At 48.4% G+C, this 22,943-nt stretch overlaps 10 protein-coding genes across 10 annotated transcripts; 2 read left to right on the top strand and 8 right to left on the bottom strand.

Moving 5' to 3' along the window:
• Positions 1–1,943: 1,943 nt before the first annotated feature.
• On the bottom strand, positions 1,944–3,431 carry LACBIDRAFT_306987 (uncharacterized protein; the record flags this gene model as incomplete). Its single annotated transcript, XM_001885662.1, has 1 exon — positions 1,944–3,431. The coding sequence occupies one exon, from the start codon at positions 3,429–3,431 to the stop codon at positions 1,944–1,946; it is 1,488 nt and encodes a 495-aa protein (XP_001885697.1).
• Positions 3,432–4,284: 853 nt separating this feature from the next.
• LACBIDRAFT_253196 (uncharacterized protein) lies at positions 4,285–8,038 on the bottom strand (the record flags this gene model as incomplete). The annotated part of the gene is made up of 11 exons (XM_001885661.1): positions 4,285–4,692; positions 4,796–5,296; positions 5,345–5,599; positions 5,657–5,678; positions 5,724–6,237; positions 6,307–6,469; positions 6,551–6,642; positions 6,688–6,810; positions 6,871–7,162; positions 7,229–7,645; positions 7,703–8,038. 11 exons carry the CDS (start codon positions 8,036–8,038, stop codon positions 4,285–4,287), a joined length of 3,123 nt encoding a protein of 1,040 aa, XP_001885696.1.
• A 547-nt stretch (positions 8,039–8,585) lies between these two features.
• LACBIDRAFT_331316 (uncharacterized protein) lies at positions 8,586–9,850 on the top strand (the record flags this gene model as incomplete). Its single annotated transcript, XM_001885732.1, has 2 exons — positions 8,586–9,366; positions 9,420–9,850. 2 exons carry the CDS (start codon positions 8,586–8,588, stop codon positions 9,848–9,850), a joined length of 1,212 nt encoding a protein of 403 aa, XP_001885767.1.
• A 1,047-nt stretch (positions 9,851–10,897) lies between these two features.
• On the bottom strand, positions 10,898–14,568 carry LACBIDRAFT_331315 (uncharacterized protein; the record flags this gene model as incomplete). Its single annotated transcript, XM_001885660.1, has 18 exons — positions 10,898–10,927; positions 10,957–11,114; positions 11,262–11,387; positions 11,472–11,554; positions 11,869–11,951; positions 12,137–12,157; positions 12,591–12,703; positions 12,887–12,909; positions 13,112–13,197; positions 13,313–13,388; positions 13,540–13,640; positions 13,672–13,809; positions 13,868–13,875; positions 13,937–14,170; positions 14,209–14,253; positions 14,292–14,310; positions 14,383–14,435; positions 14,493–14,568. 18 exons carry the CDS (start codon positions 14,566–14,568, stop codon positions 10,898–10,900), a joined length of 1,473 nt encoding a protein of 490 aa, XP_001885695.1.
• A 261-nt stretch (positions 14,569–14,829) lies between these two features.
• On the bottom strand, positions 14,830–14,982 carry LACBIDRAFT_306983 (uncharacterized protein; the record flags this gene model as incomplete). The annotated part of the gene is made up of 1 exon (XM_001885659.1): positions 14,830–14,982. One exon carries the CDS (start codon positions 14,980–14,982, stop codon positions 14,830–14,832), a length of 153 nt encoding a protein of 50 aa, XP_001885694.1.
• A 124-nt stretch (positions 14,983–15,106) lies between these two features.
• Positions 15,107–15,309, bottom strand: LACBIDRAFT_306982 (uncharacterized protein; the record flags this gene model as incomplete). Its single annotated transcript, XM_001885658.1, has 1 exon — positions 15,107–15,309. Exon 1 carries the CDS (start codon positions 15,284–15,286, stop codon positions 15,107–15,109), a length of 180 nt encoding a protein of 59 aa, XP_001885693.1. The 5' UTR covers positions 15,287–15,309.
• Positions 15,310–15,838: 529 nt separating this feature from the next.
• LACBIDRAFT_306981 (uncharacterized protein) lies at positions 15,839–16,132 on the bottom strand (the record flags this gene model as incomplete). The annotated part of the gene is made up of 2 exons (XM_001885657.1): positions 15,839–15,966; positions 16,021–16,132. The coding sequence occupies 2 exons, from the start codon at positions 16,130–16,132 to the stop codon at positions 15,839–15,841; spliced, it is 240 nt and encodes a 79-aa protein (XP_001885692.1).
• A 738-nt stretch (positions 16,133–16,870) lies between these two features.
• On the top strand, positions 16,871–18,199 carry LACBIDRAFT_331314 (uncharacterized protein; the record flags this gene model as incomplete). Its single annotated transcript, XM_001885731.1, has 6 exons — positions 16,871–17,203; positions 17,256–17,441; positions 17,494–17,683; positions 17,732–17,882; positions 17,932–18,097; positions 18,119–18,199. 6 exons carry the CDS (start codon positions 16,871–16,873, stop codon positions 18,197–18,199), a joined length of 1,107 nt encoding a protein of 368 aa, XP_001885766.1.
• Positions 18,200–18,732: 533 nt separating this feature from the next.
• Positions 18,733–19,576, bottom strand: LACBIDRAFT_331313 (uncharacterized protein; the record flags this gene model as incomplete). Its single annotated transcript, XM_001885656.1, has 4 exons — positions 18,733–18,992; positions 19,022–19,222; positions 19,272–19,333; positions 19,380–19,576. 4 exons carry the CDS (start codon positions 19,574–19,576, stop codon positions 18,733–18,735), a joined length of 720 nt encoding a protein of 239 aa, XP_001885691.1.
• Positions 19,577–21,301: 1,725 nt separating this feature from the next.
• Positions 21,302–22,297, bottom strand: LACBIDRAFT_331312 (uncharacterized protein; the record flags this gene model as incomplete). The annotated part of the gene is made up of 7 exons (XM_001885655.1): positions 21,302–21,379; positions 21,425–21,563; positions 21,708–21,724; positions 21,764–21,849; positions 21,917–21,921; positions 22,115–22,199; positions 22,237–22,297. The coding sequence occupies 7 exons, from the start codon at positions 22,295–22,297 to the stop codon at positions 21,302–21,304; spliced, it is 471 nt and encodes a 156-aa protein (XP_001885690.1).
• Positions 22,298–22,943: the final 646 nt, after the last annotated feature.

The following is a 22,943-nucleotide window of genomic DNA, read 5'->3' as shown; positions in this document are numbered from 1 at the left end:
TGTAGGCACAAACTGCCTTCATCTCGCCATTACTGATTTGTTAACAGAGTGCCGACGCAAGTACCTGGGTTTGAAAACCTATACAAACGAAGTGATGTTATCAAGGCCACTCCTAACGCCAACCAATCTCTCGTCCTTTATGACAAGGAGGCGTTCAGGACCCTCGACACCTCTCGCTTGCAATCTGATTTTCGGTCACACCACATCCTCATCACCAACAAGTCTTACACCGCTCCCAAGTTTAATAAAGCCGCCCTCATCAACGTTCTCCATTCAGAGTCAAAGCCATTCCCCATTATCTGTAAGTCTTTCTTTTTATCAGCTTGGGACATGCGGGAACAAAATCACTAGATTATTCAGAGCCGCAGAAAACACCATTCTATCAAAGGGTCAAAGGCTTGTTAGATCAAGTCGAAAGCGATGACGGTACTTTGAAAAAATCGGGGAGGATTTACACCATATACAAAACTCCAACTATGGATGGTCCACTTCCAGATTTACGCATTGCTACTGACATTCAAGCATTTTATGTCACTGTTGACCGACCACTTTGTCATCGCCGAGCATTTCCGATCTCTGGTACCCAATGGGCTACCATATCCACACCTCACGCCATCCAAGGATATCAGGACGGTGGTTTAGGAACTTATATTTATGTTGAAATAGGGTTTCTATTTCTCTTCATCGCCAAATCGGATACCGACGATGAATTCCCCTTGTGCACCAAATCCTTTGACCAACAAACATTTGATGTAGCGCTCCTTGCCCCGGGAAGCACCATGTGAGTATCGCTCTCACGTCCTTCAAACACATTACCTGACACTCCTCATTTTTTGACTAGTTATTTACGGCCCAGTACAGTCTGCTATTCTGTCTCGTCAACCGCATGCGTCATCAGGGGCGGACATTTTATGAGCCGCTCCACCTTGCGAACGACGGCCCTCGGAATACTCAGTACTTTTGACACGCTTTCAGAGCAAACCACATCCTCTCTTGACATGATCCGGTACATAGTTACCATGTTTCATGCAAATTGGGTCATCAAAGATGAAGAAGAGCGTAAGTCCTTTTCAAAAAAGCCAATACGTCCAGCTCTTACCGCCCAAAAAAGATCTCGTGGACCATTTACCTGATATTGAAACGTTCGACGGCATCCTTGATGTCTTTCACATCTGCATCATCGCCGAGATGGGAGCCGTTCTATACTCTCCACGGTACCAAGGAGATGTGGTCAACTATTCAGTCAAGCACCGCATGTCATTCATCCACTGCCGCGCGCTTGCCCACCAAATCTTGCGACACCTGGATACATCGTATCAATTAACATCCTTGTCTGGTCAACGGAATGAAATATCAACAGTCTACCTCAAGTTCCTCGTGCAACAAGTGCAAGTGTTTTGGCTCCAACAAACCAAGACTCATCCCTCCTCAAACAACGCACATATGTTCCAAAAGGACCTGGATGCCATTGCCGAGGCTATAGCTCGTTGTTTCCATGGCAAGGAATGGTTCTGGAAGGTTTGGGCGGAGTGTAATCAACCTGAGGATCAATCCTCGCTTAGGTATGGGTACCATGGGGAGAATTATACCGTTGTCCCCCCCATCCGAATCATCCAGTCGGGTAGACCGATATCTCAAGGTCAGTTTCCTACTTCCACAACGATGTGATACAGCTCATCCATTCCCTCACAGAACTACTCGACTCGGACAAAGAGATGTCTCTCGAAGAGGAGGACGACAATGATCAACTTGCTCTAGAAATATGGAACCGTATGGCGGAGATGAAGGCCTGGGCCAAAACACAAAATGAAGCAAAGTAGATCAAACGGAGCCTGCACAAAACACCAAACATACCCTTTCCATTCTGCGTAGATATTATCCAAGTCAAATGAAGATGAGTTCCGAGCTTCTTCCAGAATATAAATACCTCGTAGTAAAAATTACTACCTTGCGCAACCCGCCTGTTCAGTTATCTCCTTGTCAAGACGAGAATGTACCGAAATGTAGGGGAATGAGCCGCGAAACGGGAGGGCCGATGGAGGCGAAGAAGGCGCGCCAGCGGGGGTGGGGTTTTCGTAGTGGGAAATAAAATCAAAATCTCCGCCCCCAAACGGATCCGCAATAACGTGAAACTTCAGGTCGATATCTGGCCGCTGAGTCCGGAACATCTCGATTTCCAGGGGAGGGGTTGACGACGTGATGCTCAAGTTCGCCAGCTGGGGACAAATAGCCTCTCCTTCTTCGTTGCGGGACGCAAGGATATCCAGCACCGGTGAAGCGTCGATGTTGCTGACCGTAAGGCCAACGAGGGACTTCATGCGTCGAAAACACCAATCCCACACTCCTTCCGTCTCACCAGCTCCGCGAAGAATAGGTACGTTTACGAGTTCCAGCGTCTTCAGACCACCGCTACCCACACGGTCCGGACAGGGAAGGTCCATCCTGACTAAAAGTTTACGGAGCAGGTTTTCAACTGATTCAGCGCTTCCGATACGCCTTCCGTCGAGGTCGTCGATACGGAGGGACGTAAGGTTGGGAAGAAGGAGGTGAGGAAGTATATATGAAACGGAGTTTGTGCGAAGAGAAAGTCCGGTAAGGTGGGGGAGGTAGATGAGAGTGTTATTGTGTTCGACATCGCCGGTCGCGTGATCGCTATGAGGTGGTGGAGCGTCGACCACCCGAGCTTCGAGGTTAAACTGTACTAGGGACGTGGTGGAACGTAAAATATGGAGGATAATGTGGAGAGGGAGTGAGGGGAAACGGATGGGGAGGGTAATGGACAGTGTCTGGAGGTTAATTAAGTGTGTTGTTGCTAGAGGGGCGATGCCATGGTTGATGAGGATGAGGTCCGTGAGTTTGGGTAGAAATGGGAAATGTGGTTGCGCCGGCAAGGATGAACCTCGGTTGACAATGGGGGCCAACCGTGCGTCTGGAGAAATTTGTAAGGTGAGAGAGGTGAGAGCGACTACCGCGTCTGTATCAAGGGGCAGGGTAAAGATCGCGTCGAGAAACGATTGGGCATCCATTTCAGAGGATGCTTGGAGCTTCAATGACCTTAGTCGATCAACGCGCCGACGGAGGACACCAGAAACTGAAAGTTCCGCCGCCAGCAACTCTTTCGAAGGGGATGTAGATTGCGCTCGTCCATCGTCAAACGACACTCTGCGCACATCCAGAGTAATATCTACCATGCACAGCCCTCCCACCGAAAACCACAATTCCACTTTTCGGTCACATGCGACGCCCGTTGTTTCGGTGATGGGAAGGTGAAGATGGTACCAAATCCCTGGAGTGGAGTAGACAACCTGGTGAAAATTACGTGATACTCGTGAGAGAAGGAGAGGGGCGTCGGGGCTGTGTGTAGTGCACTGATAGAAAATCTCTCCCAAAAGCTCAGGAGGAAGGTCATTCATGGAAGTAGGTCGTTCCATCGCGATAGGTGGGATGCAAGGATTGAAAAAGAAGGTCTGTAGGATAAAATGTCCATTATTCTAGACCTTGAAGACGGGGCTAGAACTTGGCCCACGGAACCATATTTGTATTGAGCGGGTGGAGTTCCGCAAATGAGCCAATCCCGCAACATGGATCTGATAGAGGTCAATAGTAATAGTTTGGAGATTTAAATCATACACCCAAAAATACGTGCGTAGAGTTGTCGGTGAGCTCTCCGGTCAGTCAAGCTGAAAGCGCCTACCAAGCGCCAACCAAACGCATAACAGAAGGTTGAAAATGGAGTGCCACGTGATATTTTCTAAGGGCCGATGACCCGATGCCTAGGAGAATCACGCATGTGACATGTGACGTCGGAATTTGAGGCCATTCAGAAAGGCTCTCGCACGAATGCATAAGTATAACTAATCCAAATAGAGGGAACGACTCAACGGGGCTGGCGCGAAGTTGCAGTCGATCCTTAGGTGCATAAAATACATGTATTCGTGAAGTATGGTAAGTTCGAGTATGGTGTAACGGCTAACATTACCGCCTTTCACGCGGTAGCTCGGGGTTCGATTCCCCGTACTCGAATCCCTCGAGACTCGTCGAAAAGATTGTTTTTTATGTTTCATTATATATTTTGCAATGAGATGATCCGAAGCGACCAACAACAAAAGCAAGAATAGATTATTGATCATGTGGTATTCTTATCTATACGCATGCGTGAACTTGGCGAGATCACACTATAACTCATATCGTCAATGACGCCAAGTAGAACGAAAGATTACCAGGTATCAACACACCTAAACATATCTAAGTCTGGATACGCTACACTTAGACGAAAACTAAACGTTAAACCATCACACCCACCCGCCTCCAATACGCCACACTCGCCCTCGCCGACTCCTCCTCATTCCCTCCAACCAACTCCCTAAACGCCGCCGAATCCCTCCCCGTCCCATCCATGCAAAACCCAACCAACCCAACCCCCAACCTCCCAAATTCCTCTTCCAGGAACCTCATGATCGGGGTAGATGTCAGGACTTCCTCGCTATCCCGAACGCAGGCTATCCATTGTTGGAATGGTAACAGGGGGAGGGGAGTGGCGGTACCGCTGAGGAGAGAGGCGAGGGTATGGGTTATGTGGGGCCAGGGGCGTCGTATTGGGTTCTCAAGGTGATAGATTGGTTTGAAGGATGGCGAGAACAAGAGGTCGATGAGGATTTCGCTTGCACGGTCGACGGGGAGCCATGAGGCTGTCTATCACACGAAAACATCCCATCAAATGGGACATAAAAACGAGTAAGGAAAGACTCACCCCCCGAAAATCAGGCACAACCCCCAAGCTCTGCATAGTCCTCACCATCAACGGGACATGCTCCCATTCATTCCACGCTCCTTTATCCATCGTGCCTGTTATTTGTCCAAGACGTACGGCGGAAGCGCGTACTCTCGACCCAAAGAGCTGATTCACGCTCTCAAGTAGTTGCTCGCAGACCCATTTGGCTTGTGCGTAGCCGAATGGCGCGGGGTGCGTTGCGTCTAGTGGGATTTCTGGTACTTGGACGGCGGGTATCTCCGAGGATGAGGAGGAAGAAGGGAAAGTGGATGAAGAAGGAAGAGAATAGCGGCTTGCAACTGCAATGGAAGAAGTGAACATTATCCTTATCGTTCCGGCGTTCAAAAGGGCCAGTCGTATGAGGTGACACAATCCCTTTACGTGCGGCTCGAAGGAGGAGAGGTGGAGGTTGAAGTTCACGGGCCAGGCATTATGTATGATGTGCGTCACGCTCTTCAACTGTGCACTGTTCTTAATTAACCTTACAAAAGGAAAGAAAAAAGAACGCACCTCACCCAACTCCCCCTCACCAAGCTCGAAATCCACTTTCGTCAAATCGGCCTCAAGGAGAACGACCTTTGCCCAGTCCTCTCGGCTAACACACGCTCCGCGCCTCTCCAGTGCCTCCGTTTGGCGTTGATGGAGACTCAACCCAGGAGAACACGCCCTATTCAGACAAATGACCTTGGACACCCCAGGATCTTTGGCCAACCGAGCAAGGAGGAAACATCCCAGGCTTCCTGTCGATCCAGTTAGTAAAACAACGGAGGAGTGGGAATCTTGAGGTGGTGGTGGTGGTGGCGATGCTGCACCTGCACCGGCCCCGTTCTCGCTCGTTGGAAGCAAAGAGGCATAGCTGCCGAGTACCTCCCGATATCGCCCAACCATCTCTTTCATCCCTCTTATCCTCCCCTCTTCATCATCCACCACTTCTTCCCTAGCCATCCGAAACAGAGATAATAAAGCCGCTGTCATCTTATCCACTGACGGATAGGCAAAACAAAAGTCTTTCTCCAGCTGAGGCTCACCGAAACTTGCTGCTCTTGAGTTCCTCAACTGGTCAAGAATGGCACGTTGGACGCGGGAAGCTTGTAAACTGTCCAGACCCGCTTCGAACATGTCAGAGTCATTTTGGGGAAGGGAAATGCCAGTGATGTCTTCCACGATCTGGTGCAGACGCTCACACAGCGCAGAGCTGGACATAGGGAATTCGTGCGCCGTATTGGGACCAGCAACGGAACCCAGGCTCCCCATACGTTCATAAGCCCCTCGAATCTCCCGCTCAAACAGAGCATAATTTGCCTTCCTGGCTACGCTCCCTTTATCCGTCCTCACGAGCGGCTTGCACTCCCCGAAAGTGCATACAACGAGCTCGGAGGATATTTGGGCATGTGCGTCAAGGAGGAGGTTCGCGCGGTCGATGTAGGTGAATATTCCCTGCTCCGATTCCCCGGCTCCAACTTCAGCTTCACCTTTCACATCAAGCTGAGGTTGGTGAGGGAAAATTCCACTGCCAACCACCCCGCCCCGCCCACTGCGGAGCTCAATGACAACGCCAACAGCCACCTCCCCTTGGCCAAACGCCAACACCCCCCTAACGTCCGGATGTTCACCAATCAATCGTTCTGCAAACTCGGGGTTGAATTTTTCCCCGTTTGAAAGGACGATCAGGGTATCTGTGCGGGTGAGGATTTGGTACTGTTTGGGTTTGGTTAAATTAGTAAGAGAGGTGGAGGGAGGCTGAGGAACGGGATTGAGGTCGGGATTATTGTGCGCGACTTCAGGTGCAGCCCAAAGTAGGTCCTTGAGAACGAAATCCTCCTTCCACCCCGGGGGCCGAAAGACGAGCGTATACGTCCTCCTTTGTTCATCTTCTCCATTCTCGTTCTCGTCCTCCCCATTATCCTCCCCATTACTGGGGTTATGACCCTCGGGAATGAACTTAAACCCCATATCCGTCCTCGGACTCAAATACCGCCAATCATGATATCCAGGCTTGACAGTTTCGATAGGCGTGATGGGCCCTGTCTCAGAAGCACCTTCAAAAGAAAAAAATCACGATTTAGTGGGAGGCGCGAACGACAACTAAAATCACCCACCCCAATGATTCAAAACATTAACACCCCCCTCAGCCATCCGTCCCCCAAAGATGTCTTTTAAAGGCGCGCCGCCAACGACGACGATGTCCAATTTTTTCATCGCCTCCAACCCCACGTCATCGGGGAGGCAGAGGATATCTTCAATAATACATGGTACCGTGAACAAATAGCGGGCGTTGGTTGAATGGATGGTATGGAGGGTTGAAAGGGCGGTGGGTATGACGCCAGAGGGGGGAAGGACAAATGGGAGGTTTATGGATAGGGATAGGAGGGGTGCGAGGAGTCCGAAACCCTATTATTTTGATTTTCATATGTTAGCTTCGTCAAGCTTGATATTTTGAAGAAAAAGCCGACGAACATGGTACAAAGGCGACGTAACAACGCTATACCCCTCCCCCATCTTCTCCTCAAAACGATGCGCAGATGCGAAGAGGAGCAAGAACGCGTGGGAGTGGTATATCGCCTTTGGTAGCCCGGTGGTCCCTGATGAATGGAGTATTAGTGCGTCGAGATCTGTGGGGAGGTGGTCTTCATATGAAGGTGGAGCCGGCGATCGAGGGGAGTCGGGTGTGGGGGAACCTGGTAGGAGGAAAGTAGAGTAAAGGTGAGCAGTGACGAGTCGGGGTGGGGGAAAGTGGTAACTTGAAGGAAGAAGAGAAAGTGCTTTACGGGCGACGAGGGATGTTTGGGAGGATATGAGGATAGAAGTAGGGGATGTTTCTTTGATTAGGTGTGCGATTGATGTGGGACTGAGGCGGGCGGAGAGGAGGAGGGCCTATTTTTAGCGTATTTAGTAAACCGATCAGCACGAAGGGAAGGAAAAAAAGCCCACCGGTACACCAATCCTCAACAACGCACTCAAATACACGAACAACCCCACATCACTGGCCAAAAGTATCGCTACACATCCTACTTTCTCATCCCTCCTCCTCCTACCTGTGGTCGTACCTGATGAGACGAGCCACGCCGACGCACGTTCTACCATCCCCCTAAGCTGCACAAAGGAAAGTTCGCATCGAGATGAGTCCGAGGTGCAGAGTTGGAGAGCGAATGTATGGTGGGGATTGTGCTCGGCTGCGAATGTGATTAGTTGTGGGAGGGAGGATATGTGGTCTTTGGAGAACGCGAGGTTGAGGTATGGGGGGATGAAGGGAGGGAGTGGGGGCATGATGGATAGGTGATGTCAACGGTTAGTTATAAGGCATTGATCATGTGAAGCGATAAAGATTAAGATTACTGTATGAAGAGAGAAGTCTGGTGTCGTGCATCTTGGAGTGTAGCTATAGACGAACAAATTCAAGTTGCGACGTTCGGCAGAAAGTCAACCGTTCCGAGTGTCGCACCTCGTTGTCTCCTCACTACTGAACAGTCAGACACTCCGCCAAAACCCAGAAATTCATTGCATCTCGAAATGGAACTTCAGCTGCTCAAAACGGGGACGTTTCGCCTCCAGGCTCCGGTGCTTAAACCCCCCGGTTCAAGTTGGCTGAGTAAACCGCCAGAAGTTGGAACAAGCGTTCTGCCTTATCACTGACTTCGAATTCCAACGTCAGGCCTCATGCGCATGAGTCGTAGAAACGCTACTTACTCAGATCTTCTACCGAAAGTCACGGTGAACCAAAAGTAGGCAAGTCATTTGAAGTCCGTCGTGGGAAGATCTGCCGACATCTTTGCTCAACCAACCGTGACGATTTTCTTTCCCACCACAACAGTCAATGGCGTCTTTCTCCGACTCACCTCTGGAAGTTATCGCAGAGGTAATCAACGCTCTTCGGGACGATATTGCCGCCTTGGAGGCATGCTCTCAGACATGCTCACTGCTTCTACCATTGTGCGGCAAATACATCTTTCGATCCATCCACATCAGTGCTCGTTCCTACCCACAAAGAAGCCGTCCACGCCTCATCAAATTATTCGGAATTCTTCTCAGAAACAACCCAGGAATTTCAGATTTGGTTCGGAATTTCGTATTCCGCATGTGTTCGCCTGACCTTGAAGATGATGAGGTGCCCTGGGTACTGGGAAGGCTTCACCATCTTCAATCTTTCGAGCTGGGAATTGGCGACCCTACCACAATACAGTGGAATGTATTACGCCAACCCCTTCGAGACGTCTTATTGCGTCTAATCCAAATGCCCTCTCTGTCCCGCTTGCGTATATCATACATCTATGATTTCCCAATCACCGTATTCTTTCCTTGCAGGAATCTAGCCGACCTCACCTTGACCTGCATCGCAAAACCTACTATGGCGGTGAGCGACGAGGAAGATATTTTTGCACCGGAAGCCGCCCCACCGCTTCAGTCATTTGCTTTCCGTCAGGACCGTGGTTCATATGTAATGCACCTTCTCAACGCCAGACGTCCCAATGGCGTTCCTGTGCTAGACTTCGGTAAAGTTCGAACGTTGACCGTCGAGGCGGATAGAGGGCCAGATTTGGTGGCAATCCAAGCATTGATCAGGGCCACAAAGCAGCTTGAAAATTTAAAATACACAAGTACGTTCGGGTACCCGTACTACGTATAGATCATACCTCACCCACGATTTTAGCTGAAATGGCCCAGGGATACACAGGTTTCGCCGCATCGATGAACGCGTCGTCCCTGTCAACGTTGAGGACGTTGCGCCTTCAGCATGACATCGAAGATGACATTCAAGACCCCTTGTGCGGAATCTGTGAGGAATTTAGCATCATTTCGGGGCGCAACGTGATTGAAGAAATATTCTTGAACGTCGTCGTTCAAACCGACTGTCAGTGTAAAACCGGAAGTGAATGGGGGGGATTGGATGCTGTACTCTCGCGTGGTTTCCCCAAGCTTCGCACCGTTTCACTCGACATCGAAATCTGTATTTTCGCACCGTCCTTCCCTCAAGCTGCTTTACAGGAACAGGTAAACGAGATTCCGAGCAAGTACTTTCCATGGCTGTCTAGTAACAACCAAGTAACGTTCAAATTTTCAACCAGCCTGTATTGGGTTTGAATGGGCTGTAGTAAATATAACCCTGTCTTGTACTTTGTAGGTGGGCGCAACTTCGACAACGAGCCCCAACCAGTGGGCCTTTCTCTCTTGAACGGCCGGAACAACGTAGACATTGCAGCAGTTTGGATTGGCAGAGGGACACCCCTGCCTCGTCAAGATCAAAATCCTATCTAGTGAGGGTGGTGCTGAGGGCCTGGGGCGTGGCTGATGGCCTCTCGTTTTTAGAGCCCTAATTCCTAGACGTCTGGGTCACCGGTGTCGAATGGGGACCTCAGATAGTGGAGCTTGATGAAAAACTGGGGAACTCATGTCGGATAAGCTTGGGAGAGATAAGATTCTCGCAAGTTACGGCACCACTGATACCAGTCAACATGCGGTAAGTGAATCAAATACACTTGTACATTTGCTGTTAAGCTCCCAGTCCGGCGCTAGGCGTAGCTTACGAATGGGAACAGGACTGCGCAGCACTCTGCTGGACCTTCCTTATTATTGTACCACCGCCAAGGTACAGGTGACATGGACACGTGGAGTGGTGCACGACTCTTCATCGGCTCTTACTAATGCCACCCATGTCGCCGCTAAACAAAAGTAGCGCGGTCGGCGCCACCCCAGGCTAACCCTTCATTCAAGATCTCCAAATCGGTGTAAATTCCGCAACCAGCGGGCGTCAAGTCTGTCGCAAGGTCGGTGGGTATTAAGAGCTGGTTCCACCACAAAGATGTGCGGTGTTTAAAGGTATAAAGCAAAGGACTCCCGTAAACTCAGGACTCCCATAAACTCGGGACCCCCATATCCTCAGTGCCAACATGGCATCAGGGACATTTTGCGAGCATTGTTTCTTTTCTTTAGCATGCTCATGCAACTATTCTCTAATGTCGCAACCGCCGGGTACGCAGTAGTTCTACTTGTCTTATTGGTCGAATTACCATCACCCATCACAGTCTTTCTGGAGGGCGATATTGTCACGTCTCTTGATGCAGTGGGAGGGCAGGCAAGCATGTCGCCTACTAACCCCATCCTTCCCAATGTCGGACCTGTGGAACCACCTCAACCAGTTTTACCAGGTACGAAATTGCTCTACAAAACCGTGTCCGTGATAGCCTCACCATATTTTTGCAAGCCTCTGACGCATTTCGGATGCCGCCCATGAGTCCCTGGGTTCCCGAAGTTGGTAGCGAATTACCACCCCGTGCAGTGGTGGCGTCTCCAGAACAACTATCCGCCACAAACAGACGCAGGGCAAATGCGGCCCCTGGCCGGTTTGCTTGTAATTTGTGTCGTCAAGATTTTACTGCCAAACACAATTTGAAGAGTCAGTCCTAAAGCATCCGTTTTCTTTCGTGATGAGATTCGAATCTAATTGTCCTTTTGATTAGATCATATCAATTCGCACTTCCTGAGGAAAACTCACCATTGCACGGGTGCCAATGGCTGTGGGAGTAGCTTTGGGACGAGATCTTCTTTGAATCGACATCGTAAGAAGTGTAAAGCCCAAAAATAGGGTGCTGGGTGCGAGAACCCTTCCAAATGTTGTCACCTTTCGGCAGTTATTTTCCATCGGGTCCTTTATCCTATTAATAGGTGTTTTCAGTTTGTGGTACTGTGTAACGTTAGAACTTACTTAGCTCTCCTGCTCCTGTCCGTTGGTCGAAGGCACCACGTGCCAAGACACACCCATTACTGGCGTTTGGCTTCGGACGGATACTGGGAATTCACACCTCAGGCCTGACGCTTCTGAGTGACAGAAGGCCTCAGAGGCCAATTCTTTGTCTGGTAGGAATTGGCCTCTGGGGGTCATTCCCGCTCTATCACTACACGTCAAATCCAAATTGATTCAGTGATCGCTTCCTTTGATGTCTAAAAATAACCTGAGTGTCAGGGTGACAGACCGTAAGCGGCGCGATCAGCGGCCGTGGCGCTCGTCGCTCGTTGCCCAGCGCCAGTAGCTATGCCTCCTGCTCGATTTGTAGGCATTCATCCCAAAAACTTGGGTATCTTTGCCAAGAATAGATACATACCTGCAATGGGGCAAAATCTGGAGGTCTAACAGTGGTAATTTATCCATGATTCCAATACTAATACCCCCCTTCTTGGTCAATCTCTAAAAACAAAAACATCGGTGGGCAGTAGTCAAGGGTTCCATGAGAATTCTATAACAGGTCATAGGGAGAGGCCTTGCCTGGCAACGGGTGCGTCTCCCTGCAAGAACACCTTGCGCTCGCAGTATCTGGAATTTTCTCATAGTTTAAACTTCCCATCGTCGGTAGACCTTGGACCCACACCCACTTCATTCCCTTCCTCGCATGTCTGGTATTTTTTCATATCAATATATTAAGTTAACAGGAAAATGAAGCCCGTTGACAGTTGTCTGTCAAAAAAGAGAGGTATTTCATTTGTTTTTTAGTGACTTGCCATCAAAGGATATCACCAAAATTCTATTTATAGAGATATGGCGACATCTTGAAACATCTGAAACATAATAGTAACCATCTCGAACTTGGTGCCAATTTGTAGACGCGAGGTTTTGTCGAGTAACAACGTCTTCATGCAATCACAAACCGCATGGGCGGAAATGCGCCATTCGTTTGTAAAATAAAATTCAAGTCGTGTTATATAGCCATGTTGAAGTATGGCGATGTACTTCGTATTCAAAAGCGAACTCTCAAGTTGAAAATCAGACGATGTGCTCAAAGATTTTTATGTTTTATCACTATACTTACTCCTCCTCCAATTTACTTACTCCTCCTCCAGTTTTCTTTGGCCAGCCAGCCCAAGGGAAAGTTCTTTTTGGGCAGGAAGCCGTTATCTGCAAGGGAACTAGAAGGTTCAAGGGTAGTTTGTCGAAGCCAGCATCTGTAGAAAGAATTTTGCGGTCCTGCTACAAATTAGGTGGAGTGAAATTCTCTTATTCACAGGTTATCTAGCCCAGTTTCATTGGGAAAATTGTGAAGGCTGGTCGTTGAGTAGCTGAAAGTATTAAGAATTGATTTACGGCACCATTTCTGAGGTGGTGCAGGGGAGTGAGCCTGAACTTACATTTTTGCGGAGTAAAAGTCAGACTACATCAAAGGTTGGCAAAGAATATCGCCTTAAGAACCGTAAACACAGGTCTGGCCTACGAAAGCTGCACATTTGTGAAATTCTTCCCAGGTGCAATTCAACTTGACCCAGACCTCGATTATAATCCCACATGAGCAGAATGGCACGAGTATCTGTGAGTGCCAAGGTTGTCTGTTTTCTGGCATCCCGAAGTTTCTGTACTCTCCGTGAATCTTGTCCTCATTTTTGTTGGATTCAACAGACGCATGCTGACATATTATGAAGAAGTTCGTAATGCGAGCTCCTTCCTACCCACAGAGAAGCCATCCACGCCTCATCAAATTATTCGGAGTTCTTCTTGGAAACAATCCTGGAATTTCAGATTTGGTTCGGAATTTCGTATTCCACATGTGTTCGCCTGACCTTGAAGATGATGATGTGCTCCGGGTACTGGGAAAGCTTCATCATCTTCAATCTTTCAAGCTCGGAATTGGTGACCCTACCATAATACAGTGGAATGCATTACGCCAACCCCTTCGAGACGTCTTATTGCACTGTCTAATCCAATTGCCCTCTCTGTCCCGCTTGCATATATTATCATCTGTGATTTCCCAATCACCGCATTCTTTCCTTGCATGAATCTAACAGACCTCACCTTGGCCCGCCTCACAAGTCCTTCTACGGCGGTGAGCTTTGAAAAGGACTCTCTGCCTGCACTGGAAGCTGCCCCACAGCTTCGGTCATTCGCTTTCTATTTGGGTAGTGGTCCATACGCAATGCACCTTCTGAACGCAAGACGTCCCAATGGTGTCCGCGTGCTCGACTTTCGTAATGTTCGATCGTTGAGTGTCGAGGCGGATAAAGTGCGAGATTTGGTGGCAATCCAGGCATTCATCAGGGTTACAGAGAAGCTTGAAACTCTAGAATACACAAGTACGTGCGGGGAACCCTACTACATATATACCATATCTCACTCACGGTTTTAGCTGAAATGCCCCGGGGATACACAGCTTTCGCCGCATCGATGAACGCGTCATCTCTCTCAACGTTGAGGACATTGCGCCTTCAGCATGACATCGAAGATGACATTCAAGACCCCTTGTGCGGAATCTGCGAGGAATTTAGCATTATTTCGGGGCGCAACGTGATTGAAGAAATATTCCTGGACGTTGTGGTTCAAACCGACTGTGTGTGTAAAACCGGAAGTGAATGGGGAGGATTGGATGCTGTACTCTCGCGTGGTTTCCCCAAGCTCCGCATCGTTTCCCTCGACATCACAATCTGTGTTTTCTCATCGACCTATCCTGAATCCTCCTTACAGAACCAGGTAAACGAGATTCCGAGGAAGTACTTTCCGTGGCTGTCTAGCAACATGCAAGTAACGTTTAAATTTTCCACCGACCTGCAGTTGATTTGAATATCTGTTGCAAATATAATAACCCTGTCTTTATTTTTTTCCATGCCGTCGTCTCTCAGCAATATGGAGAACGTACTTGAGAGTGTCTGTAGCCGTCGTTGAACAAAGGGCTGGCGTCAAATGTTGACACTGCACTTGATGTCAGCCTTTCCAAGCGCAAAAATGGAGCGCTGTGTTGGAACGTACGACTTGTACCGACACACCTCAATATGATCCCAGTTTCACGCTGTCCAAGAACTTGACGTGGGCGCCCTTGTGCCATTGTCTTCTCACGTCGACCATAATGCCATGTGGGAAGAGGAGAACTTGAATTGACGATATTGTTTTCCGTGCGTGCAAAAATGTGAAATGATGGAAAGCTTTGAAGGATTCGACGTTCACGATGTATTTATCAGTCCACGGGGCTAGGACTGAAGTGGTGATGAGACAAAAAGGCAAGAAAAGGCGGTAAATACTTCATACTTTGACCACGAGATTCGTGAACATCCTTGAGTCTGAAGAGGGCTATCCCAGAACACCATTCTCAGACAGCACTGCTCATGTCCCAGCAGCAGAAAACAGTCAATCCGACAGCATGAGATTGGAGGACAACACCTCGGGGTAACATACAAAATACCGAAAGAAGAAAAGATTGTACAACGACGACGATTTTACGCATTGTAAGTAAATGATTCATAGTGGTAGTCGGGATAAAAGAACGAAATTAGTGTTGAAGTGAAACATAAATGGCGGAAAGTCCGACAACGAGGATAAGCATAAAAAATCGAAAAGGGTAACATACGAAGTTCGACGCTTTCACCCTACGCCTTCCCCAGAACGGCATCCAACCTCTCTTCCAACCCCATGCCAATCCCCTGCCTCTCCCACTCCCCACCAACCTTATCCAACAACGCAATACTATCCCTCTTTCCAGGATGCGTCACCCCACCCCTTATACTCGACTGCTCACTCGTCAGTCCACCCCCAGAAATGATGCCCATCCCACTAATGCCAGGTATATGCGTGGGCGGCTCCGAAGTCGACACTGAGGTAGTAAGCGATGAAAGGGGAGAGTAGACGTCGGAGTGAAGGAGAGTAAATCCGAATACGACATGAACGAAAGCAGTTTCTTAGCTGCGTGGGTCGGAGACAGGGGATGAGAAGTCGGTATTTAAAAAAGGAGAGAACCCCGCATTAGGCCTATTCGTGTTGGAAGAAGGGTGGTATGTTGGAAGGGTGCGTTTGGCTCTGGAAGCGACGCAAGCAGGTGTTCTTGCCCCGTCGTCATAGTAGGGGAAGACGGCTACCCATCAACGACGTAGTCGAGGAATGCGCAGTGGATGTGATGAGGGAAGGGGTTGGAGCCACCGTCGCCATCGCCGTATCCATCTATGTCTGGATCGTAGGCCTGATCGCTGGTTGGGTGAATGTGGGACGACGACGGGGACAGTGGTAGGCGATGCATGTGGGCTCAAAAGGAAGTTATGAACCGAGAGGCAGGGTCCCTGCATGCGAGTCGTCCAGAACGGAGGGAACGGGGTTACGGACTGCTCCTATTGTTCGGTCGACTTTGCGCGGGATACTCTGTGGGGGTTGGGCGGGTGATGGGGAAGTGTGGGTGGAGATCTAGAGGGCATGACGCGAAGTTCAAAATGTCCAAATTGTCGATGAAGACGAGCGTCTTAGGTCATCGTGTCAAATCGGGGTACACATGAAGGCAAGAGAAGACACGTACACTGAAATAGGCGATGAAGGGATTGAGTCGGGCGAACGTGATCCGAGTCATGGTTCGTTCGTGCGTAGGCCGCGTTGAGGGGGTTTGTATGTGAGCCGAGGTTGGATGTCATATGGCGTAAATCGACGGCTGGAGGAGAGTGGGCACGAATTGTGGCTGTATTACTCGTTGGTGGTGGCGTACAGAATAAACAGGAAAAAGACTTGCGAGAGAGGCCATGATAGTAGACGATAGATGTCAGAAAAGTGGTGGTTGTGGTGGTTGATATGAAGGAAGCGTAACGTGACACCAACAGTCTACATCGTCACAACATCTCTGACTTCAACCACATCTCCGACCCCAACCAACAGTGTTTTTTTTTGTTTCGGCTTACCCAGAAAGGTCACAACATTTGCGACTTCAACCACCCTTTCAATAACTGTAATTCTAGGTTTGTTTTCGTGGTTTATGCCTAAGGTAACAACCACCAGGCCTCGGAATCACTATTCACCTGTGGCGTATGTGTCCACCCATAATCATTGAGCCCTTATCTGACCCAGTAGGCAGGGCAAGTTGTTTAGCTTGCCCCTACACGATTGAACCAGGAAAAGGTGGCCTCAGGATGCATATCAAACACAATCACTGTCAAACTGCAATAGTTGTTATAAATTCAAAAAGTGAGCATTCCAACCAGAGGCCCCATCTCCAAACAATCAGCTTTTTTTCATTTATTTTAGAAGCAGGTGCTGGCACTGAGATCGGTCGATCGGTCAGGCCGGCAATAAATCAGGAGATATCATGCATTTTCAAGTGTGACTATTCAGCAGTCTCCTGGAGGAAAGTTGAGGGGCATCTTTGCAAGAAACATTCTATGTCCCAAGACGATTTCTCCACCAGATATGAACTTTTCCCATCGGCTGCTGGGATTTCCATTATCGCATCACCAGAACCCTCACACCCTTCACGCGCTACTGGGGTTTCTGTTAGCATGTCACCAGAACCCTCACACCCTTCACGCGCTACTGGGGTTTCTGTTAGCATGTCACCAGAACCCTCCCACCCTCCAGACCTCAGTCACGAAGAAACTTCCACCGTGGTCGATATCTTGCAGAGGTTTCAGGATGAGATCGACGAAGAAGATGAAGATAGGCAGGAGGTTGTCGATGCCGTGCAGAAGGTTGTCCGCAAGTTGAAGGGGGTGAGGGTAAGGCTCGTTCTCACTAAGACATCATGTTGACCACTAAAGTAACTTCCAGCATAACCCATCTTCGGACGCCGACATACTCTCCCTCACAAACGCGAATATCAAGTTGCATTCGTTGAAGCTCATCAGTGCAAAGGAGGAAGAAGTCCGGAAACTCGGTGGCAAGTTGGGAGTAGCATTGTCCCTGGAGGAAACTAGGCGAATCATTGCACAAATTCGAAAATATGTATCCTTTGAGGTCAGTTTTCGTCCTTTGCTTTTGTTGGGAAGGCTTTCATTCTGCGTTTTAGACTGAAGCTGGCTGTCGTTTCCTGATCAACGCAATTTTAACACATGTGGTTTCAAACCTCCGCACTTCCGCTCTTGGTGCCGCCATAGTACCTGAGTTTCGCATTCCTGAAACGTCATTAGAGCCAGGCGCATCATCTTACGGTGGGGCGGTTGATTACCTGATGGCCTTCGGGGAGCAGTGGGCTATAGGTCTGCATTTTTTATGCAAGAACACTTCCACTCCTGATGCTCTTTCAGATCTTCTTGTTCGATCAACGAAGCTTGCGTTTACAGATAACGATATCTACAAATCCCTGTCTTGCAATATCTATGAAGCGAAGCCCGACAATGTTCTCAAAGCCCTACCCCAAGCTGTGATAGCGGCAGTCGCGCAAGCCCAACGATTCGGGTATTTGTCGAATTTCTTTCAACGAAACTGGTACTGAATTCCGTCGTAGGTTCCAGACTTTTCGAGGTTGTATAACAACCGGCGAAGAGTGGCTTTTCTTTGTGTATAACCAGAATACTAGTGGTTCCGGTGGAGTCGTGTCTTGGCTGTCGCAAATTCGTCTGGAATCTGACCTACGAGGATTGACTTTGGTCCTCGGGTTGCTCCGTGACTGGGTATGTTTCCAATTTTATCAGGCTTTCATATCCCCTGATCTCAAACGGCAGATCCAGAATGGGCAAATAAAAGAAATGGAGTTCTGCACTTATGACGCTTAACGTTATATATCATCATCTTGGTTAAGCCTCAAAAAACACGGCAGTGGAGGACGACAGAGGGTGGACACAAGTCACACAACAGTCGACTATCAAGCCCGTATATACTAGAATTGTAAGCAAAACTAAAGCGAACTCACAATGCTGTGTCTCCGAATCAAAGAACCTGTGCTACTGTAATAAGGATCTATCATCGTCGACTTCTGTCTTGGGTCGGAAGCCGTAATCTAGTGTTTGCCCTTGGGGTCTTGGTTTGCTGTCGATGCTCATAGATGTTAACATGGACTCTCAACCGTGAATGGAGTCAAGTATACCGTAGGTCCGTAGTATTTGACGCTGCAAGATCCAATGAGGTGTTATTAATACGGCGGTTGAACGATGATACTTTAACTTCATACTTTGAACATTAATGCGTGACGTCCATTTCTTGAGCGCTCTCAGATTTACGAGGTCGAGAATGCATGGACATGTAACATCTACGGAAGCCGCAATTTTCCCGTGCCCAAGTTGGGATCCTTCACGTCCCCATCTCAGAGTCAATGTAACATCATTACGACACCTAATTTAGCAGTCACCTGGTACTTTCCACCTCTCGTCAATGGAGTGACCCACTTTCGGGGAAGGTGCATATAGAGCTTGAGATGCTTTGAAGATGAAGAACTGACGAAGATGGAGAATTTTGGGCTGGGGATGAGGGTCAACGTATATCTGAGATCGGGATTTGACTGAAATCCTACGCGTATAGGTGGGTATTGACGACGGCCAGGCGATGGTGTTGTGGACAAGTTGTGGAGGTCTGTTGGCGGGTTTGTAATGGTGATGAACCTGTAAAGTCCAGCGAGTAAAATAGAACAGAAGAGGTGAACGCAGAGAGCACATCGCCGCTCAAACGATCTCCGGGGTGAATATAAATCGGGCATGCGGAAAAATGGGATGTGAAGAAGGATTGAGTAGCAGCGCGCGAGGTATGTGAAACCAACGTGGAACAGGTGAAATAACGCAAAAGTATGAGCGTGACGTTGGCCACTATAATGAAGTCCGAAAGATAGAATGGAGGTTCCCGAGGGACACTCACCTCGAGAGCAGAGCTCCAAGTGCTTTCTTTGCGTAATATATGGAGTTACCCACGATGTTGCGCTTATCGCATGAGGGGAGATGATATTTCGCCGTTTAGGAGACGCACAACAACACCACAGACGTACTCGAGAGGATCTGTGGCTGTCGTTGAACAAAGGGCTGGCCTCGGATGTTGACGCTGCACTTGATGTCAACCTCTCCAAGCGTGAAAATGGAGCGCTGTGTTGAAACGTACGACTTGTACCCGCACACCTCAACATGATCCCAGTGTCCAAGAAATTGACGTAGGCCCTTTTGTGCCATTGTCTCCTCACGTCGACCATTACCCCATGTGGGAAGACGAGAGTTGACGATACCTTTCTCCGTGCGTGCAAAATTGTGAAATGTTGGAACGCTTTGAAGGATGCGACGTTCACGATGCATTTATCAGTCAACGGGGGTAGGACTGAGGTGGTGATGAGACCGAAAAGGCAAGAAAAGGCGGTAAATACCTCATACTTTGACGACGAGATTCGTGAACATCCTCGAGTCTGAAGAGGGCTATCGGATATCCCAGATTGATCCCAGAACACCAATGCCAAATCTTCGGTACGCAACTCAGAGAAGCTGAGTGGCCTTGCGACATCGGTTAGAAGCCAGTTGAGTTGCGCATGTGAATGATGACAAGTGAACAGTTGCTGACTTCGAAACAGCTCAATGGTGTTGTCGCTGTCAGGAGCGACGCCCAGAGACAGATGAACAACGCTCGGGTTTAGCCGGATGCGGTTTTGCTCTTACCATCACTCCTCCAGACTCGAGCCAGACTGCGCCTTACAATCATGCCCTCTTCCAAAATATGTATTCCGCTGGTGGCCGTCTACCTTTCTTTCCGAGATGAGAGATAGTAGACAGCTACCATCAAACTGACTCGCCTCAGCTCAACTAGGTCAAATTTTAACCTTTCTCTGAATTTTTTGAATATCCAAGGACGGTGTGGCTTTAAATCGTTTTCATCTCACCATGTTTACTGAATACCGCTTCCCGTCTATGTTCTAGAGACTCTTTGGCATCACCGATTGATCGTCCGACTGAAGGAGTAGCCATCGCGATGGCCTGAGCCCTCTTTGTCTGTACACGAACGGATTGATTCCTCATTCATCCCATTCGACCTCAGTGTCCCAGAATATCAGTTTTCTCATCAAGAATTGTGAGGGACCACCTCTCCGTTCAATAAAGCTAACGCCAACCAAAAGGCGTTTGTGTCATGGCGCCCGCTCCCGATAAACAACTTGGCAGCTCCCATGTACACTTATCGAAAAATACACAGGTAAGTATCTTTCCGTAACGTGTTCATTCTTCGGAAAGGTAAACATATCATCCCAGATTTTCATCGCCCGACAATCCCGGATAAGATCAGTATAAAAACCCTCTTCTTCTGTGGTACTCATCTTGTACTCATCTGTAGCCTATACTATCCCTCAGTACGTCCCTTGACATCCCACCTTTGATTCTCCACTCATGGTCAGACCTCAATCAGTAAACGCAATCATGGAACTCTTCTCAATCGCCATCGGGCTCATCGCAACCCTCTACACCGCGGCTTCTGCAACAGCCATCAAGGAAGTCTGCAGCAATGCCTGCGACTCTCTAATCCTGTTCTGCCCCCATGGATACACTGCGACGCCTTCCAACCTTGGTACTCCCGACCAATGCTGGCGATGCTGCCAGGCCATTCCGGATGGATTTGGGTGCTACGGTACATACTTTTTTCTATCGATGACCAGAACATTAATTTGGCTGTACTTTCAATCAAAAGACGTCTAGATTTGAGGAAATAGTCTTTCCTTGTCCTTCTGTCCACAATCAGCCGTCTTCGAATTGATTTGTTTTCCGAATCTACGTCGTGAATGCTCATTGAATGCTCAACGCTATGAATGGACGTACTTACGGCATGGTAGGCATGTACTTTTATCCAACCGATTTCAAAGTCTTACGGACGAGCATTTTTTCATTATATGTATATAGCTTCCACCGTCAGATTACCGTGTTTCATTGCGATGGATACACCACTGAAAGGTTGAGAATTCCAGCGTTGACTCCGATGAGAGGCGTGCGGAGGGATAAATGCTACAGAATATGTTGGCAGTTTTAGATGATGCCGCTATCTCCCACCTTAATCTTTTGGCCTTTCCCCGCGGAGGATCTCAAACACCACTCGGCAATTGAGGTGTCTCTTCCGTTATTTCTCTTTCCTGACTCTCTACGCTCAGTCACAATCGTAATATGATTTCGGGACTCTGTACGTTTCGCTCTACATCCAACGGAAGTTCCAAATTGACTCTTTTCTGATTCATCATCCCGGCAATTTTAAATAATTACCAGGTACAGATTCGGAATTCTACAAACATCAGGCCTCATTTGACATCGTGCCGTTTCACCGGCTTTTCACTCCAACCTTCTGGACGCAATAAGCTGTTGAATGTAGGCGCTCACCAGTACTCAAGTACTCACTGCTGAGCCGCCTTCGCATCGCGCTTCAAGTTGCTCTTGCGTTGGTGTCATAGTACCGGTACGATCCCCGTCCAAATTCTGAAAGACTGCATGCAATGACCCCATCGCTTAGGACTTGGAACGGCAAGTTCACGCTCATCAATCACTACTTACCGCGCCTGATAAAAATCGACGGATTCAGATTCTTACGGGAAGGGGAAGGTATCCATTATTGAAGGGTTCGCAGTTCATAATTAAAGCCGTCCTGAGCTTCTCCCGAACCTTCCGCCCATCATGGGTTGTCTTTTTTTCTTGACGCTTGATCAATGATTATTTTCGCTGCCCCAGCTGGAGGAGGCTCAAGCACCTCACTTCGACATGCCAGGAGGGTTTATTCCGACTTGATTCATTCTGATTACCACGACGTAGCGGAATCGGTATGGGTCATTTAAGCAGCCTACAATTAGTTAGATGGAAATTTCTTTCTAACTTACGCATCCCAACCGCAACTTTCCTCGTAAGTCTGTAAATCTGCCACTGATTATCATCATACATCTTCTCGTTGTGAGGCCCTCCGATGTGTCTGCAACATATATACTTATCCCCAATTTTATGTAATGGACCGATTCAAGCGCATATATGAACAGCAATTCCGAGTCGCCGATATTACGACAAAAAAAAAAGAATTCAATTTTCAACGTATCAACAGCGAATGAAACAAGAAAGCATGTACACAGAATGGAAGAAATGAAGAGGCGCGCCAGGCGATGCAGTCAGTTCCTTCGTAAGAAATAATAAAAAGGGGGAACAAGAACAACATTCAACGAGGGTACACTGACTGGGCAAAAAGAATGTCCCATCATTTTTTGGACAAAGTTAGTCCTGTAACGCAAGAACCAAACATTTTGAGAACTACAGTCTGGTGTATGAAACATATCCAAAAAGGTGTAGATTGTACATACCAAGTCTGGGGATGAACAAGTGAAAAGTCATGATAAGGCAGGGAATTGACTGTGACAAGTGCCAAAAATGGGATGTAACAGAGTGGGAAATTCTGAATGACTGCAACCTACTGAAAGCAATTCACAACTTGAGGAAGAGATATTTTGAACACTGGATCTCCCTGCTATTGTTATAAGCTTCATAAAGTCTCTGGGCTAGAAAATTTTATATCCTCCTCTAAAAGGCAAATTGAACCTGT

Source organism: Laccaria bicolor, genomic scaffold (assembly GCF_000143565.1).
Source record: "Laccaria bicolor S238N-H82 LACBIscaffold_33 genomic scaffold, whole genome shotgun sequence".
Lineage (NCBI taxonomy): Eukaryota > Fungi > Basidiomycota > Agaricomycetes > Agaricales > Hydnangiaceae > Laccaria > Laccaria bicolor.
The sequence above is the reverse complement of the archived record's forward strand: the minus strand, read 5'-3'. Positions and strand labels throughout refer to the sequence as shown.